Raw genomic sequence first — 18500 nt, 5'->3', positions numbered from 1 at the left:
GTTGTCATTTTTGTAACATATTTTCCTGTTATGCTTACCTGATTTTAGTCAATTTAATAATGAGTTCGTAGGATAAGATAGGATGGGGATGATACACCTTTGCATGCATTTGTGTCTGTAGCATACATATATAAAGTAAAACTGGATAAAAATGCTGAGTGACTTTGGAAAGGCAAGAGTATATATACCATGCATTAGTGAAGAGTTTCATTATTTATTCAGGTACACTAAGTGAAGCAACATGCCAACATATTTGTATTGCCTCCTTAATCTACTAAAATGATTGATCCATGTTCTTTTATGTAACTTTAGAATCTTTCTCCTGCTAGGTTTTCCTGTTGTGTGTTTCTCTTTATCCAAAGTAGTACAGCTCTTATTCTTCCTATATTTAGCATCTATTACGAATTCGGTCTTAGACTAATAGTCAATTTATTTTAATCTTTTTTCTTTTTTCCTTGCACTTTTTTTGTTTTTCTTCCGATGCTTAAAATAGAAGTGGAGCAAAAAGGTAAATAACGTACACAGTCTGAACCCCAGCTCCCTGTTATGTGCCTTATGGCTGTCACCTCCTCCCTTCCCTCCCCCCACAACACTCCTGATGTTAAAATAATCAGCAGGATCTCATAAATGCACCTCATAAAGAAGTTGACTGTTTACAATGAAATTATATGACTGCTAAATCTGGTGATGGGGTAAAAATTCTGAAGTCGGCGAGGGGGAGCTGCTCCTTTCCCTGTTTCTTTTTCACCCTTTATCTCTTTTTCTGACACCCTTGGATATTTTATTATTAAAGTGTCATCTTGCCTGGCTTCCAGAACCCTCTCCATAGCATGCCATGGTTACAGGGTCTCCTGGTCGTTTCATCACTGCTTTCCTTGTATTTACTTTTCTCTGTTCCTAATTACATTTTCTGAGTATTTATGTTTCTTCAAGTGAAGCACCTTTGTTTTCAGTCTAACTTTTATAAAAGTTCTAAATAAGCCTTCACATTGGGTTTTTGTTGTATTTCCTTTATTTTGGTGTTTTGCTTTTGAGGGTTTATACGTGGGCTAGGGGAGGGAGGGTACAAAGTTGGTACTAAAATAACGTACTTTGTACACTGTTATGCACAAAGCTCAGAGTTTTAAAGTATAAATTACCAAATTATAAGATTAAAAACACATAGCAAAAAATGCACATTGTCAGCTCAGTTATGAATGATCTTAAACTTAGGTTTGTATTTGTGAAAATCAACCCCAGCCAATTTGTATGCTGGTACATTGATTATTGTAACTTGAGGAGAGAAGGGGTGGTACTTGTATTAAGTATAAATTTTGGTAAAATCTAATGTTAATAAAACACATTTTCTCTCTTTTGATTTATGATCATTAAAATTTGTGTTTGCCTGTTTAATTTTTTAACTTGGCTTAATTGTTGTCTTTTCTCTGTGACTGTTAGTTTTTGTGTGCCCTGGGACCTTGAAAGCAATTGTGGATTCACCATGTATATATGAAGCTGAACAAAAGGCAGGTGCTTGGTGCAAGGACCCTCTTCAGGCTGCAGATAAAATTTATTTCATGCCCTGGACTCCCTATCGTACTGATACTTTAATAGAATATGCTTCCTTAGAAGATTTCCAAAATAGTCGCCAAACGACGACATACAAACTTCCAAATCGAGTAGATGGTACTGGATTTGTGGTGTATGATGGTGCTGTCTTTTTTAACAAAGAGAGAACAAGAAACATTGTGAAATTTGACTTGAGGACTAGAATTAAGAGTGGAGAGGCCATAATTAACTATGCCAACTATCACGATACCTCACCATATAGGTGGGGAGGGAAGACGGATATCGACCTAGCAGTTGATGAAAATGGCTTATGGGTCATTTACGCCACTGAACAGAACAACGGAATGATCGTTATTAGCCAACTAAATCCATACACTCTTCGATTTGAAGCAACGTGGGAGACTGTGTATGACAAACGTGCTGCCTCAAATGCTTTTATGATCTGCGGCGTCCTCTATGTGGTCAGGTCAGTTTATCAAGACAATGAGAGTGAAACAGGCAAGAATGCAATTGATTACATTTACAATACCCGATTAAACCGAGGAGAATATGTAGATGTTCCCTTCCCCAACCAATACCAGTATATTGCTGCAGTGGATTACAATCCTAGAGATAACCAACTCTACGTGTGGAACAATAACTTCATTTTACGATATTCTCTGGAATTTGGTCCACCTGATCCTGCCCAAGGTAAGAATGTTTGCTTGCTAATGCTGATGTCTTTAAGCTTACTTTTAAAAGACTTGGGAGTCCTCTTCCTGCCGGTTTCCTTCTCCTTTTCATAGCTAAAGCTCAAAGGATAATGCTGTGATATTTCATGCTGTCACATAATGTATACCTTTTAGCCTCAGTTTGGCCTATTTTCTTTCTCTGAATTTTTTCATTTAAATGTTGACGACGAAAAACTGTGGCATCATTGGTCAATTTACTGTTTTTCATTGCTAAAAATATAATACCAGCTACAAACCTGTTAGCTTTCTTTTCTTTTTTTTTTTCTTCTACCTGACTTCTGAATTGATTACAATCTATGTGCAGACCTTTTAACTTCTTGGCGCCAGTGGTTAAGGGAAATGTGTGTTAGGAAGTCCCAGGAGAATTGCTGGGCTTGATGTACAATGTCAGGCGTAAGTGTTCTGAAGTTTTGGTGTCTGCTGTCTGGGTAGGAGAGGGAGTCATCCAACATCTTCCTAGTAAAATTACACATTTTTATTTCCTGATAAATTAGTGATGGTTTTAAGTAAATATTTCTGTGACTTTAACTGTCACACATAGACTAAGCATTAAATGATCCCCAGTGATGATTTATGAAGATGGATCAGCTAACATTTTCGATTTGTGTTCTCTTTAGGTATCTTTATGGAGGATCATTACTTTAGAAAGTAATGTAGAATCTTTGGAAATATATTTTAGTTGATCAAGTGAATTCAGTTCTGTGGGAAACAATTTATGAGGATAAATTAAATGAATATTTCATTAAAACAAGCTTACCTCATACTCATGATAAAAGTAACCTATTCATATGTTGTTACAGAGCTTGTACTAATTATAAGTCTTTTGTATTTGAACAGTAATATTTGTGTTTTAAAGATCTGAATATTTAAATTTACTGAGTTAATTGGAATTTTCCAATTATTGAGTTACTTGAAAATTTCAGGAACCGGGAAGTTCTTTGGAGTGATTAAATCAATCCCTTCAACAAGGTGAAAAAAATTAGTATCTTTTTCTGTCAAAGCAATACATACACTCTGTACACTAAAACATAATTACATGTACCTAAATGTATTTTAAGATAAACTATTACTGGGCACCTGGGTGGCTCAGATGGCATCTGCCTTCGGCTCAGGTCATGATCCCGGGGTCCTGGGATCGAGTTCCGCGTCGGGCTCCCAGCTCAGCGGGGAGCCTGCTTCTCCATCTGCCTGTCTCTCTCTCTCTTGCTCTGTCTCTCATGAATAAATAAATTTTTCTTTAAAAAAAAAGAAGATACACTATTACTAAGTTCTAAATATTGTAATATGGTCAGGACCTTAAAAGCAAAAGTCACAGCTTCTTATAGTTGAATTTCTAATTTGAGTCATTATAGTATACCAAAGTATGTGATTTTTATTTAAAAAGTAAGAGAATGACATATTGACTTAATGCAAGACCCCTTTAATTCATGTATGTCTGGAATTTTTTGCCTTAAAATTACAGTAGTAATATCCATTGTTAAATTTTGCCTTAAAATTACAGTAGTAATATCCATTGTTAAATATCCAACAATTAAATCTTTTAAGGATAATATCATAGAATTACTTACTTTTTAAAAATTTTTTAAAAGATTTATTCATTTCTTTTAGAGAGAGAGAACACAAGCGGAAGGGGCAGAGGGAAAGGGAGAGAGAATCTCAAGCAGACTGCGTTGAGTGCAGAGTCTGACATGGGGCTCTATTTCACGACTCTGAGATCACGACCTGAGCTAGAACTAAGAGTTGGACATTTAACCGACTGCACCACACAGGCACCCCAGAATCATTTACTTTTAAATTTAGACATATCTTTTTTTCTCATAAGACCAGCAATTTGGAATGTTTCCTGTATGTCAGCTCTTTTTCTAAAAGCTAGTACCATCCTTCATCCTTTATCCTACAGGTTTGTCAAAGGCAAACTTGAGGAACTGACAAAATTTGACATTGTGTATTGATTGTTGTGTTAATCTTTTTTGTAACCTGTGTTACTCTCACAGCTGTTACATTTGTTTTGGGCGGCAATAAATCTCTTCCCCCTCCATTAGGATAAAGAGAGATAAAATACTTTTAAAAATGGAAATTCATAATCAGGCAACACCTGAGAGATTGTGAATAAATTGAGTACAGACTCAATTCAACAAAGAATCATTGCCCCGTCTACTTGTCACAAAGTACTTCATGACTACAAGATGAGTAATAATGTCATTTTCCATATGTGGCTTATATTCTAGTAAATAATTTGATCCATTTCAGATGAAAAAGTCTTTGATAGTTTAGATATTTTTTGAAAGAACAGTTACCAGCTTTGAAAATGGGGAACTTAGACATATTTGGTAGTTGTGTTCCTACAACCGTGTTTTGTTATCCAATATAGTTAGCCATTCTTAAATATTCCCAGAAAGTAAAAAATTCATATTGGCCCCTTATTAAACCCTTAGTGATACAGAGTTTTATATGACCCTAAATCTCTCTTGCTGCTGTTTGAACCATATTCTCTTTCCTCTCCTGTGTAATTTATCTTCATGTGCTTTTAGAGACTCCTGTCTCTCTCATCCAAGATCTGTGCTGATATCTATATGCATGTAGATGGGGCCTTGCAGAACTATTCTGGCCCATCAATTTAGGTCAAATCAATAAGCCACTGTCAGCTTTTCAGAAGCAAGATCCACAAAACTGATAGAACAGAGCAATCAGAGAATTCAGGTCTTCAGCCGTCATAAAGCAATGATTAACTGGTTTGGCTGTAATTTAGTCTTATGTCCTGGATTTTCTACCGTGTATGTTTCTAAGGTATACGTCGTGCAGTAAAATTATCATTCCTTTCATTTTTTGTTGTGGACTGTTTCATAGGATATTAGCTTCAATACTTTTCTCCATTTATAAACCCAAACCTTTTCTTTCCTAACAGGGCAAGTATATTAATTCTTTGCTCTAATGATTTTCAAATACATCTTTTTTTTTCTTTCAATCTTTAGCCTTATGTTATCTCTACATAGTTCAGTCCCTCCAATTCTCTAAACTAGTTCTTTTTTTCCTTTTACCTTCTCCCTATCTAAAGTAGACTTAGGAAAAACCCTTTCGGTCCTATTTTAACTCTTTTCTGCTTCTTAATCTGAATTGCTTTGTATTTACTTTGCCTGCATATTTGATGTCCCAAATATTAGTTTTCTTAAAGATTTTATTTATTTATTTGAGAGAGAGAGAGCACACACAAGCAATGGGGAGGGGCATAGGGAGATGGAGAAGCAGACTCCCCTCTAAGCAGGGAGCTGACATGGGGCTTGATTCCAGGACCCTGAGATCATGACCTGAGCCGAAGGCAGACACTTAACTGAGCAACCCAGGTGCCCCTCCCAAATATTATTGAAAAAATATTGTGTCTTGGGTTTTGACAGTTCCTGAATATTTGTCTTAGGGTAATCATGAAGTAAGACACTTCAATAGTATGAAGAAAAATTTGTATCAAGAGAACTACTAGGTTTATTTATTTGGGAAGTGTTGAGCATAGAATACACATTTCTTGAAACATCTTTCCACGTATAACAATTGCTTAATAAAAGATAATCATTATTTTTAGATGTTGAATAAAGGTAAATTTAATGAATATATATTTTTGCCTTCCCAGGCTACAGACTCTTTGTAACTAGAGTTCATTCAGTGAACAATGAGTGAGTTCTTGGACCTGGGTGAGAAAAGTACTACCCTTAGCATAAATGGATTCTATTGTTAGTAAGCACTACCATAGTAAATTGAAGCATTCTATATGTGTTTGTTGAAATTTTCAAGGGTAGTTCTTAAATATGTTTATTAGCATTTTATTAGTGCTGTTTTGGGGTCTCTATACTCAAATGACAAAGGTAGGCAGAATGCTAAGTCACTTAATCTGGATGCTTGATACGACACTCTGATAACTCTGGGACAGAACTTTGTAAAATAAGGTTTAGATTTGAGATACAATTCTGTTGTGAATTGCCATGTTTTCTAGTACCATTTATAGGATAGTCTTGAGTTTTGAATCTTTTGCCACATAAGTTACATTATGAAACTTTTTATCATCTGTTGCTCTAGTATTTTATGTTATCTTCCCATACCTTTTCTTGTTTTAGAGATTTACACAGAGAGGAATCAGTTAAAGGCTCCTAAATAAGGGCACATTGCTTTGTGGGATGCCATACTTTTCCAGAGTCTATGAAAATCTTGTGCCTAGAAAAGTAAGATCATAACATTCAAGAGTATGGCCAGGTGACCTTGAATAAATTGCCTAACCTTCTCCATGGCTCAATTTTCTCATCTGTAAAAGGAAGATAATCATAGTGCCTACTTCCTGGGGTTGTGGTAAAGATTAAATAAGATGATCCGATGATCCATGAATGGTGATTAGCATAGCATCTGGTACATAAATGCTGAATAAGTGTAGCCTTTTATCATTATCAGATGCCCTGTTGGGACCTGTCTTCACTTATGGAAGAAATGTTAATTTTGAGAAACAGCCTCTGTGTTTATGGTTTCATTGTTAGAAAAACATGCCTTCTGTAAAGTTGCTAAACTTCAGCTTTGCAAAATTCCAGAAATTCTGATTGTCTTTCAAAAGGGTTTAATTTTGCCACTTACAAGTTTACTTTCATGTTTTTCATGATGTCCCAATATTTCATTGATTTATCTTTGAAGAAGATCGATTCCCTTTAAACTTTTGATGAACAAAAGGTGAAAAATGTGTGAAATTTACTATCAAAAACACAAGCAAACAGGCTATAGCATGTTGCAAGAAATTTTGTGCATATGCTAGAGGTCATTTTATTACCTACCATGACTCAGTTATTATGAATCTTTCCTGGTGCTTAGCTAACAGATCACTAATTGTAGTATTGTTAAGACCTATTTCAGTGGCTAAATACATACTAATTAGTGCAGTGTCGAGAGATAAATAAGATGGTGTGACTCTAAACCATGTTGCTCTGTCCTTTTCGTTTTTACTCCAATTCCCCACTACTCTCTAAGATTTGATTCAGAGGCAGTCATTTGACACTTCTGTAAAAAGAGTGTGATGCTTTTGACAAATGTTAATTGAGAAAGCCCTGAAAGCCTGGCTGCATTGTAATCAAAAGAAAATTACAGAGGTTTAACAAGATGTCAGGCAAGTGCTTTACAGAGAAAGATAGACAGGTTTGAATAGGTTTCTGCAGCAGCTGGCTAGGCATGATGTTTGACTAATGTGCACAGCATCTCTCATATGGTCAATAAATTATGCCCTGGAAATAAAACACATGATTAAGAAATTTCTCTTGAGATAGAAGGGAAAAAGGTGTAGAAAGAGTATGGTATGCATTTATTGACCAGAAGAAGTTTCTCACTCCTAAAGAAGTAGAAACATGTGCATACACTACTTTTTGTGATGGACTTAGGATACTCTGTCAATAGTGATAGCATTATATAAACAACTACTTATGGACCAGAACTTAAAATGATAAACATATTAGTGATAACATGAACTTGTTTTCTAAGTTTTAATGTTCTGGTTTGTTTCTTACATTATAGAGAAAGCATAAAAAAAGGTAATGTTTTTATCAGACTACTTGAAAAAATAGTTTTTTTTAATTTGCTGTACTCTATTAGTTTAAATTTAAAGCATCACAGATAGAAGGTTTCAACAGCCAGTTTTCTATAAATGTTGATAAAACTTTAGTGTGATCACCTAGTAGATTTTAAATGATAGCATTGAAGTTTTACTGACAGAATTTTGGTTGTTTAAACTAATTAAATGGCAATTAATGAAGGAAACATTAAGCTACATTATTTTTTTTTATTTTTTTTTTATTTTTTTTATTTTTTATTTTTTTAAAGATTTTATTTATTTATTTGACAGAGAGAGACACAGCGAGAGAGGGAACACAAGCAGGGGGAGTGGGAGAGGGAGAAGCAGGCCTCCTGCGGAGCAGGGAGCCCGATGCGGGGCTCCATCCCAGGACCCTGGGATCATGACCTGAGCCGAAGGCAGACGTTTAACGACTGAGCCACCCAGGCGCCCCTACATTATTTTTTTTTAACCTAGTAGATTAAACAGTTTGAAAGTAATGCTGGAAATTTTTTGAAAACAATTTCAAATGTGTAACGGTAGTTCGTTTTACGCTCTCTATAAACCGTCGGTATGGTTTGTAAGGTTGGTTTCAAATTAGGCCTGATTTGATCTAACCTGTTATCTTGCATTATAATCCTCTGACCAGAACTAGTTGCTTTTTCTACTACATTTTCAAATGTAAATATGCCTAACGAAGCCTCAGATGTTTTCTTACTAACACAGCACAAGCATGCCGAGCTTATCTTCTGTTTGGATCTAATCAGGCATGCTCAAAAATCTCTCAAGCAAGAATGGCTGCTGGGTGGAAGGATGTCACAGTATTTATTTTCCTGCAAGATGTAGAGTGGGTGACTTTAAATTTTCTATTGTCCTAACTATATGTAATTGTCAGATTTTTATTGATGCTTTGAATTTGATTATTTACAGGGTATGAACTTATATTAAAAAAGAATTTTTCTGTGTTGTTTCATAGTAACATATACTGGGTATAGACACTGAAACTATTTAAAACTGTCCTTCGGTTTCTGTTGGATGATAAATGATGAAATATACTTAAGCTGTATTATCAAGTATGTCATTGAGATGTAGACTTAAGACAATGAGAGTCATACAGAAAACTCTATAGTAAAGCCTAAACTTCCCTTACTTAGCCAACAATATGAATATATTGGAACAAATGAAGGGATTTATTCTTTCTCCAACCTTACTGGTGTTCTCACTAATTCTCACGTTGCTGGTTTGGGGGTAGTTGGATGGGGAGGGGTTTTGGGTTGTGTGTGTGCCTATACATATTCACGTGTGTGCCTGTATGTGAGTGCAAGTGTGTGTTTGAGATTAATATACTCATCTTTTCTCCGTAGTGCCTACCACAGCTGTGACAATAACTTCTTCAGCTGAGCTGTTCAAAACCACAGTATCAACCACAAGCACTACTTCACAGAAAGGCCCCATGAGCACAACTGTAGCTGGATCACAGGAAGGAAGCAAAGGGGCAAAACCACCTCCAGCAGTTTCTACAACCAAAGTTCCTCCTGTAACAAATATTTTTCCCCTGCCAGAGAGATTCTGCGAAGCCTTAGACGCGAGGGGGATAAAGTGGCCTCAGACACAAAGGGGAATGATGGTTGAACGACCATGTCCCAAGGGAACAAGAGGTAGTTCTTGTAAAATGCCAAACGTACATTTTTACATTTTGTGTGAATAGGTTCTGAATTACACTGAAGTGACTTCGAGGAAAGAGAGACATTTACGATAGCTAATTTTGTTACTGTTTTTGTTAACTTTGGTAATAGAGCATTGGTAGATAACTTAAAGGCTCATAAACGGTGAAAGTTATTTAAGGTCAGGCCCTGAAGTACCTCTCCCTCTTAAAGACCTAGGTCAAGCCTGACATTTTTTGCCCATGGACTCCAGTGAGGCTTCCTTACAGCTGCCTTTCTCATTACAAGTACCGTTTTGGATGAGTCCCAAGAAAATCAAGGGCTTTTTGTTTGTTTGCTGTAAACGTCTGATATTTCTATGCTGACTTTATATTTACTGTTTATAATCTGCATTATACCCTACTCTTTGTCAGTTATTGTCAACCACTTCCATTAGCGTTTATTCAAAATTTAACATGCAGTGTATTATCATCGTAGCTGATTTCCCGAATGCATGCAGAAAAATGGTTTCAATTTCTGTTGTAGGAACTGCCTCCTATCTCTGCATGGTTTCCACTGGAACATGGAACCCTAAGGGCCCTGATCTTAGCAACTGTACCTCACACTGGGTAAATCAGCTGGCTCAGAAGGTTGGTTGGAACCTTTTAATATGATACACATTGGTGATTAAGGGCTTTAACGTCTAACATAAATAATTCAGCTTTGTATGTTAAAACCGGCTTCATCGCTCTTTGTTCAGTGTAAAAGTAAAAAATTATGCATAGTTTTGTCTGTAAACTATTTATTCAAAGTTTCATATGTTTTGGGGCATGCTGTTTTCTATGTTAAGCTTTTTAATGAGTAGATACTTGCTTAATTTCTTTCTTTTTTTTTAAATTTCATTCATATTCAGTTTGTTCTGTTTCTTTTGATGTTTGTAAGACAAATGGTCCATCGGCCTAATAAATCAAATACCATTAAGTTTGAAACTGAATCCACAGAATGCAAGCAGATGTTTATATCACAGATGATTATGATAGAATAAGTAAAAACGACTTTAAAAGGCATTAGTAACTTTAATATTACAATGCAATGCAGTGACATTTTAGTTTCTCCTTCGTCATCTACCTTTCTGAAATGCAAGCAAGCAGTAGATAATAACTCCCAGTATCGTACTGATTACATTCTGATTTAAATTTCTGGATCACTGGAAAAAATAAATAAGATTTTTAAAGAGTAGTTTCAAATGGTGGCAGTGAAATGAGAAAGCTGTCTGAAAAACTTTAAAAAGGATTTCTGGTTTTCTTCTTTTCTTTTAAATGTCTGGTTAAGAATTTCTTTTGTGTGCTGAGAATCTAAGAACCTTTAATCATCTGAAATGAGGAGAAAGTTATTGGTCTCAATTAGTTGCAGATTTTGACATATTTGCAAATGTTTCTCTCACCACAACAAAGATACTCAGGAAAAGAACAAGAAGCCGCAAACAGGGCAAGAAATCATACTGAGATAATATAAATTGTCATTTCAGATCAGAAGTGGAGAAAATGCTGCTAGTCTTGCCAACGAACTGGCTAAACATACCAAAGGGCCGGTGTTTGCTGGGGATGTGAGTTCTTCAGTGAGATTGATGGAGCAGTTGGTGGACATTCTTGATGCACAGCTGCAGGAACTGAAACCTAGTGAAAAGGATTCCGCTGGACGGAGTTATAACAAGGTAGGTAGGAATTTCCTGTTATTTAATCAGACATTTTGTATGGCAGCTCTTGATTCCTCTAGCAATGGACTGCCAAACCTCTGGCCCCCTTGACATATACTCAGAAACAACATTTCTAATTTGGTCAAATTTCCCAAGAAAGAATTAACAGCTGAGAAAGGAACAACATGACAAAAAAAAAAAAAAATTAAAATCTCTGAGGGAGATTTTAGTTGGTGGCAGACATTGCCTGATTGTGTTCAGTACTCCCACTTAAGAATGCATTATCTGCACTTGGAGAGATTATGTGTTATACATCTCATATAATCTGTACACTAATACATGCAACTCTTATGTTTCCACTAAAATTGCGACGCATAGGGGAATGTCAGCCACTGTAATACTGCTTTCAATTGCAGGTTTTGGGAGAAGGGCAAGTTTCCCTCTCTAGGAGGATAGTGTGTTAGTGCTATTAATTTTTCCTAATATGACAAAAATTCGGTAGTTATTTTAACCATACTATAAAATAAGCATAGGAGATTCATATTAAGCCAAAATCCATGGCTAATACAGTGTTATAGGGTTAAAAAAATAGACATTTTTGTTTCTTTTAACCACATATTTTATCTCTGGTTTTATTGTGATACTTTGGATTAGTACACTTAATAAAATGCAGCTATGAACTATAAACATGCAGTTTTGGCAATCGGTATAAACTCATAAAAATCCAGAGGACTACCATGCATAATAAACTTTGAAATCAGGAATGCCAGCCTAAGTTTTGAGGATTTCTTTTTTCCTCACTTTCAACAGATAAAATCTAACCTCTGATTTTCTTTTCTTTTACTAAAAAGCTCCAAAAACGAGAGAAGACATGCAGGGCTTACCTTAAGGTATCTCTCCTGTGCTGTCACCCTGCTTTCTCCCTTCTTCAGCTACCTGCCACGCTTTATCATCTTGCTGCATGATCCAATGTATTTCAGTCTTTGATAGTTATATAATGTGCCCCATATCAGCTGTACAAATGTTGGCTCTTCTCAGGTATATTACTCTCAGAATAAGCAAATAATTTACCTTTATAATTTTTGCTCTTTTTCCATTCATCCAAACATACAAGAATTTTAATGAAATATCCTCTGAATTGGAAAGTAATCATGTAGTCTCTCTGTTTCCTGTTGTCATCTCTGTGGATTAAAAAACAACTTGAGTGAAACAGCTATGATATATTCTTGGCAGTTTATCATATCAAAGACTGCATAGTCATAATGTATGTGCATGAAAAAGTCACTGCTCTCTTACCTCTGTGGTGTACTCTTAAATAAAATAGGCTTTGTCCTGAAATTTTTAGGAGTCATTTTAGAATCAGGTTGATATGGGGATGGGTTACTAGAAATGAAATATAAATAATGTGACAGTGTTATCAATATATGTTCTATGTTGGTTTTTATCAGGCTAATAGAAACAGAAAGCCACTGCTGGGCTCAGAATCCTTGTTCACTCCGGCCGGTTTTTCTCCCTGGTATATCCAAGTGATAGGAAACATGCTGAGGCCAACAGTGGACTATGCCATGCTAGTTCTGTGGGATAGATCAGAATAATATTACCAGCTTGCGTTTTGTTTTATTATGTGAATTTTAGACGTTTCTTTTGGGGGGATAGTTATTTTCTAATCGTTCTCATCTGAGGACCATATCCTTAGTAAATCCAGCCTTAAAGAACTTACCCGTATACATATGACAACAAAACAAAAGAAGCTTGTAGTTTTGTAGAGTAGAGGTTATTCAAAAGCCATAACCACCAGTTTTGGTTGGCAAGCTCTAGGAAAAAAAAAAAAGAACGGCCTGTCACTAGTTTGTAATAGACATTGTTGGACCTGAGAACTTTACAAGAAAAGGTGGTGGGAAATTCTGTTTTTAAGTAGTAATATTCTGAATGTTCTTTTTAGCCTGTTTAATGAGGGCAAAGAAATAACTGCTGGAGTGTATAGAATTTGTCATATTGAAATTTTCAGTTCACCTTTAAGGTATTAGTTAATGTGTGAAATGTAATAATTGGTATGTTGCCCAGGACATATAGCTCAGTGGGAAAAGAATAGCTTTTTTTCTTTGGCAGGGAGAGACTACTTAAGGAATATGATTAGGCTAATGATCATTTTTGATTCCACTAGAAAAGTACAAATGATAATAAATAAGGAGTGTTTCAAATTAATAAAAAGCATGTCATCAGCGAGTTATGTGTATATGTAGTAAGTTTCAGCATGACCTTAATTTCTGACCAGTGTCATTTTCAGTATCTCTCAAATGAGCTTCTCTGCTGAGATAAGACTAATAAAACTCCTTAAATTACAAATCAGAAGCTGACTTACACTATGCAAATGAAGCGAGTTCCCACTTTGTGACAGAGGATTCATTTGTAACTTAGATTAGAGACTCCAGTCTGTATTTCTTGGTGACTAATGAATCTGGCCTCGGCAGACCAATTTCTGTTCCACTCTAGTTAATGGCTGCATCAGTATCACCGTGAACATTTTGACTATTCTATCTCCCATTAGAGAGACAAAAAAGCCTTTAACGCCACTTGGAAGTATCTTCGACCTGCCAGGAAGGTCGTGGTGGCTCACAAGGCAGACAGAACGAGGATATTAAGATGGATTAAGATAATTAATCTTACTCTGACAGTAGCTTCAAACAACTTTTCCCTCTGCTTACTTCAATATCATACCTCAAACTAGTAATTTTTGTTGTTGTTCTTTGCACAATGTATGTTATTTTCCCTCAGTGATTACCAATAGATCAAAACAATTTATATATGGTCTTAATGACATATTATAACTAGGTAAATGGGATAGAGTAAATAAACTTAGTGATTTCAGCTATGCAAGGCATAGTCCATGAATAACTATAGTATCAGTACAAAAGCCTGCCTTCAATTGCTTAACTGACTGGGTTTTATTTTTTATTTAATGTTATTTTGCATGGTAATAAACTAAACCTACAAATATGAACATGTACAACTTGGATGTTTATGAAGACTTTATTCTACTTTTTTTAAATTCATTAAAATCTTTCATTAAATTATTTTCATTAAATTATTGGTATAGGCTTTAAATGTTTCGATCTCTTGATTCTTTTAAAAACAGATCATTGTTTATGAACTAAGGTATACTCTCAAGTGTTTTCTAGCTGGACAGGGAATTAGGAGACTGAAATATTCACAGATAATATAAAAACTTTGAAATCAACTTGGTTTTTTCCCAATGGTCATAAGTAGACAATGTTATAAGGCATAATTCTGGTTATTATTTTAGTTCAGGTTCCAAAACAGTATGGTGTAACTTTCAAGCATAGGTATCAGGCTATTCCAGAGACATCAGTGTTCTCTATTTAGAACATTTAAACCTTGAGGTTATAAATAGGAGCGACCGTGCATGTACCAGTAATACCTCAGGGTAAGAGCTGACATTGGTTGTGCCTCTTTGACAATCGAGATATTGTTAGGTAAGTATCAACAAGCCATCTTTTCACATTTACCCTTTATAATCAAATAGCAGTCTGCTAATCTGCAGTTAGTTTTATTTTGAGATGGTAAGATATGTTCCTAGTTGGCCAGGTATAGGTGTTCAAGTGTTCTTCCATCTTGAAATAAGAGTAAATCATCGTGACAGATAAATATTACAATTGTCACTAGTCAGTGATTGAAAATCAGCTTGGTACTAAAGCAGTCGAAACTAATGGTAGTTTTCTAATGGATGCAGGCAATTGTGGACACAGTGGACAATCTTCTGAGACCTGAAGCTTTGGAATCATGGAAACACATGAATTCTTCTGAACAGGCTCATACGGCAACAATGTTACTTGATACATTGGAAGAAGGAGCTTTTGTCCTGGCTGACAATCTTGTAGAACCAACCAGGGTCTCAATGCCTACAGAAAATATTGGTAAGTGAATACATTTGTCAGGGTTAATTTTGATTTAGAAGATACATGCGTAAGAGAATGGTGCTTCCCTTCTGAATCTGTTCTTTCCCAAGGCCAAACTTCTCTTTTGTCAAATTATTATTGATCCCACTTCATAAAATTAATGCAAAAGCTGAAATCTGTCTATATCTTTTAAAAGTTGGTTTTATGTAGGTTTTTTTCCCCCAACTGAAAAATCATTAAATGAAAGAAGCTTAGAGTCCTTAAATGCCAGAATATGGATTGCGTAAGTAATGAAAGTGCTTGCTATGGAACTGTGGCAAATGCTTTTCCATTTTATATAATATGTTCCTAATGAATTTAAATTACTTTCTGGAATGTGTTCTCCCAGTCAAATATTTTAGGCACACAGAATTTGAGCCAAATGTTTATACTAAACGCAACTGCCTTCAGGTGAAAATGTGGTCAGCGAACTACATCTCCCATAATGCAGACTATACATGCTTCATAGATTGCAAAATAGCTGCAGATAGTTTTGAAGCATTTAAATTTAGAATTTAAATGCTGGCCATGAGAGGAATTCAGTTTTGATGATATTTGAAAAAAATACAGTAAGTACAGTACAATTATATTCATTTAGGCTTGACTGATTTAGAATTGTTGGTTATTCAGAGAGGTTGAACTCAAATGAGATTTATAATATCTTTTAGTAAAGTAAAAAAGTTTCCCAAGCATTAATGTAAAGAAAAGAAAAGCCAGAAGGGAACACAGACGACTCTTCCCACCAAAAGAGTGCACTGGCACAACAGATACTGAATGAGGTATTGCTCTGTGAGATACCGTATCTCATTGCCTGATTGTGCCTGCCTAAATCATGGGACTTTGTATTTTAAAATGCAGAAAATAAAGATGTATAGAATCAGATTATGATAACTGAATTTAAATTCAAAACCTTAAGTTTATTTTAAATAACTGAATTTTTAGAAAGAAAAAAACTATTAAAATCATGTTTTTATGTACTGTGAGTTTTGGGGATGATAAATAACTCAATAACTTCAAATTAAATGAAGTCAAGATACATAATTTGGCTGGCTATGATCTGGGATACCAGTCATAGGGAAAATGATGCTCTACCATAGCTTTAGTAGTAATACAAAATGAATAAAGCTCCCTGTTTCTGTCTAAAGCTTTCATTATATTTGGTTAATTTATTTGCTGGTCTCATAAAATTCCTAGGATGTACATTGAGCAGTTCTTCTCAAATTTTCCCAGCGATATACCTGTAAGGATAAAAGAGTATAAACTTGATCATCTTAGAGGATGAATCATAGAAAGTATTATCTGAAGTGGCATGTTTTGGCCTACATTTGTTTTCAAAATCTTCCAATGGCTATTTTTAAAAAAACACCTAATATTTCCCTCCTACGTCCTCTCAAAGTGTGCAAGAATATTTGATGGGCCAGGGTGACATGCTGTGCCCCCATCAGCTTCACATATACAGGACACACTATTATTAGATATCTGAGATATTTCTACACCAGTTTGAGACAGTCTGAAAATGTAAATGTCCAGGAATACATTTTTTCTAAAACTTGTTTTTCAGAATTCTAAAGGATCAATCTTCACACTGATTTTTTAAAAAATTTTAACAAAAAAAGATGCGGCACCTGGCTAGGTCAGTCAGTAGAGCATGTTACTCTTGATCTCGGGGTTGTGAGTTTGAGCCCCACATTGGGTGTAGAGATTACTTAAAAAACTAAAAGAGTCTTTAAAATTTTTAAAAAGAACATTGTGAGTAAAGATTCTTATAGAATGTAGTACACATTTTACTGACTTCTCAAAAATAATGCCCTGAACTTACCATATGCATGTAGATTACCCAAGAATTATCAGTACGAAAGTCATTTTACATTTTCTAGCATAGTTATGTCTTTGTTTTGTTTGTTTCTAAAATACAGTTTTGTGGCAAATATCATCCATGATTTAGTATGAGGAAAGCATTTACCTTTTTTCCTAGAACTTGTTTTTTTTTTAGACATGAGGACTAAAATAGCCTATTACTCCTTTATCTCCTCACTTTCCTGAAGCTCTTATCTAAATTTAGGGCATGGCTACAATATCTTAGGTTATTAAGACAATTTGATTTACTCCTTAGTGATTTCTCCCTGAATCCCTAGTTTAATTCATTGTGTGATTTACCCTTATAATACATGACCTCCTAAAAATGGTACAATTATATCTGTTATAAATATATCTGATTATAGCTTTTTCAAGTCAACTTGGAGATATAATCTATATACAATACAAGCAGTTGTCGTTAAGTGTGCAGTTGATGAAAAATGCACACTATGTGACCAACAGCATGGCCAACATTCTGTCACCCCAGAGGAGCCCTTTATTCTCTTGCTGTAGATCTCCTCATACCCCCAGCCCCAGGTGACCACTGATCTGTTTTCTGTCACTGTAATTTAATTTTGCCTTCTCTGGACCTTTAGGTGAATGGTATCATACAATATGTACTCTTTTTGATCGTGCATTTTTACACAGAATAATGTTTTTGAGATTCATCTGTGTTGGTAGGAGCATCTGTAGTTCAATCCTTTTTGTTGCTGAGTAGTATTCCATTATAAGGAAACACCACTATTTGTGTTTTCACTCTATTAGGCGCTTACATCATTTCCACTTTTTCACTGTTATTTGTAATGCTGCCATTTTCCCAAGTGGTTGTACCATTTCATACTCCTAACTGCTGTGAGACTTCCAGTTACTCCACATCCTCACTAACATTTAGGATGGTCAGTCCTTTTAATTTTAGCCATTTGAGTGATTTGTAATGTCATTTCATCCTGGTTCTATTTTGCATTTATAGAATTGCTAAGTTGCTTATTGCTGATAACTATTCAACTCTTACGTGCTTATGGGCCATTCATGTATCTTTTTGTGAAGTGTCCATATATTTTTATTTATTTATTTGACAGAGAGAGACATAGCGAGAGCAGGAACACAAGCAGGGGGAGTGGGAGAGAGAGAAGCAGGCCTCCCGCAGAGCAGGGAGCCCGATGTGGGACTCGATCCCAGGACCCTGGGATCATGACCTGAGCCGAAGGCAGACGCTTAACGACTGAGCCACCCAGGCGCCCGAAGTGTCCATATATTTTGCCCATTTCTAATAGGGCTGTTTTTCTTCTTAATAATGAGATTCTTAATATATTCCTTATATAAGTCTTGCTGGATATATGTACTGTGAATATTTTCCCTCGGCACGTGAAGTTTCTTTTTATTTTCTTAATGACATCTTAAGAGGAGCAGAAGTTTTTCATGTTGCTAAAAAATTACCCACCTTCAACAATGTCTAGTTAATCCTATTTCACTCATTCCTCTCACCATTATATTGTAAAG

General features: G+C 35.4%; 1 protein-coding gene across 30 annotated transcripts in view; it reads left to right on the top strand.

The window, feature by feature from the left end:
* ADGRL2 (adhesion G protein-coupled receptor L2) overlaps window positions 1–18500 on the top strand; it is a 609188-nt gene that overhangs the window by 557488 nt on the left and 33200 nt on the right. For 10 of the 30 annotated variants that reach the window (XM_032425144.1, XM_032425111.1, XM_032425029.1 and 7 more), the window contains 7 exons: window positions 494–508; window positions 1438–2238; window positions 9213–9506; window positions 10038–10141; window positions 11020–11205; window positions 12039–12077; window positions 14939–15122. In XM_032425144.1, coding sequence (XP_032281035.1) covers window positions 494–508; window positions 1438–2238; window positions 9213–9506; window positions 10038–10141; window positions 11020–11205; window positions 12039–12077; window positions 14939–15122 — 1623 coding nt within the window. The remainder of the gene's footprint in view (window positions 1–493; window positions 509–1437; window positions 2239–9212; window positions 9507–10037; window positions 10142–11019; window positions 11206–12038; window positions 12078–14938; window positions 15123–18500) is intronic. The other 20 variants (XM_032425153.1, XM_032425082.1, XM_032425132.1 and 17 more) reach the window with 5 other exon arrangements.

The sequence above is a fragment of the Phoca vitulina genome, unplaced genomic scaffold (genome assembly GCF_004348235.1).
Source record: "Phoca vitulina isolate PV1807 unplaced genomic scaffold, GSC_HSeal_1.0 scaffold2, whole genome shotgun sequence".
NCBI classification, from domain to species: Eukaryota; Metazoa; Chordata; class Mammalia; order Carnivora; family Phocidae; genus Phoca; species Phoca vitulina.
This window is presented reverse-complemented; position numbering and strand designations above follow the sequence as displayed.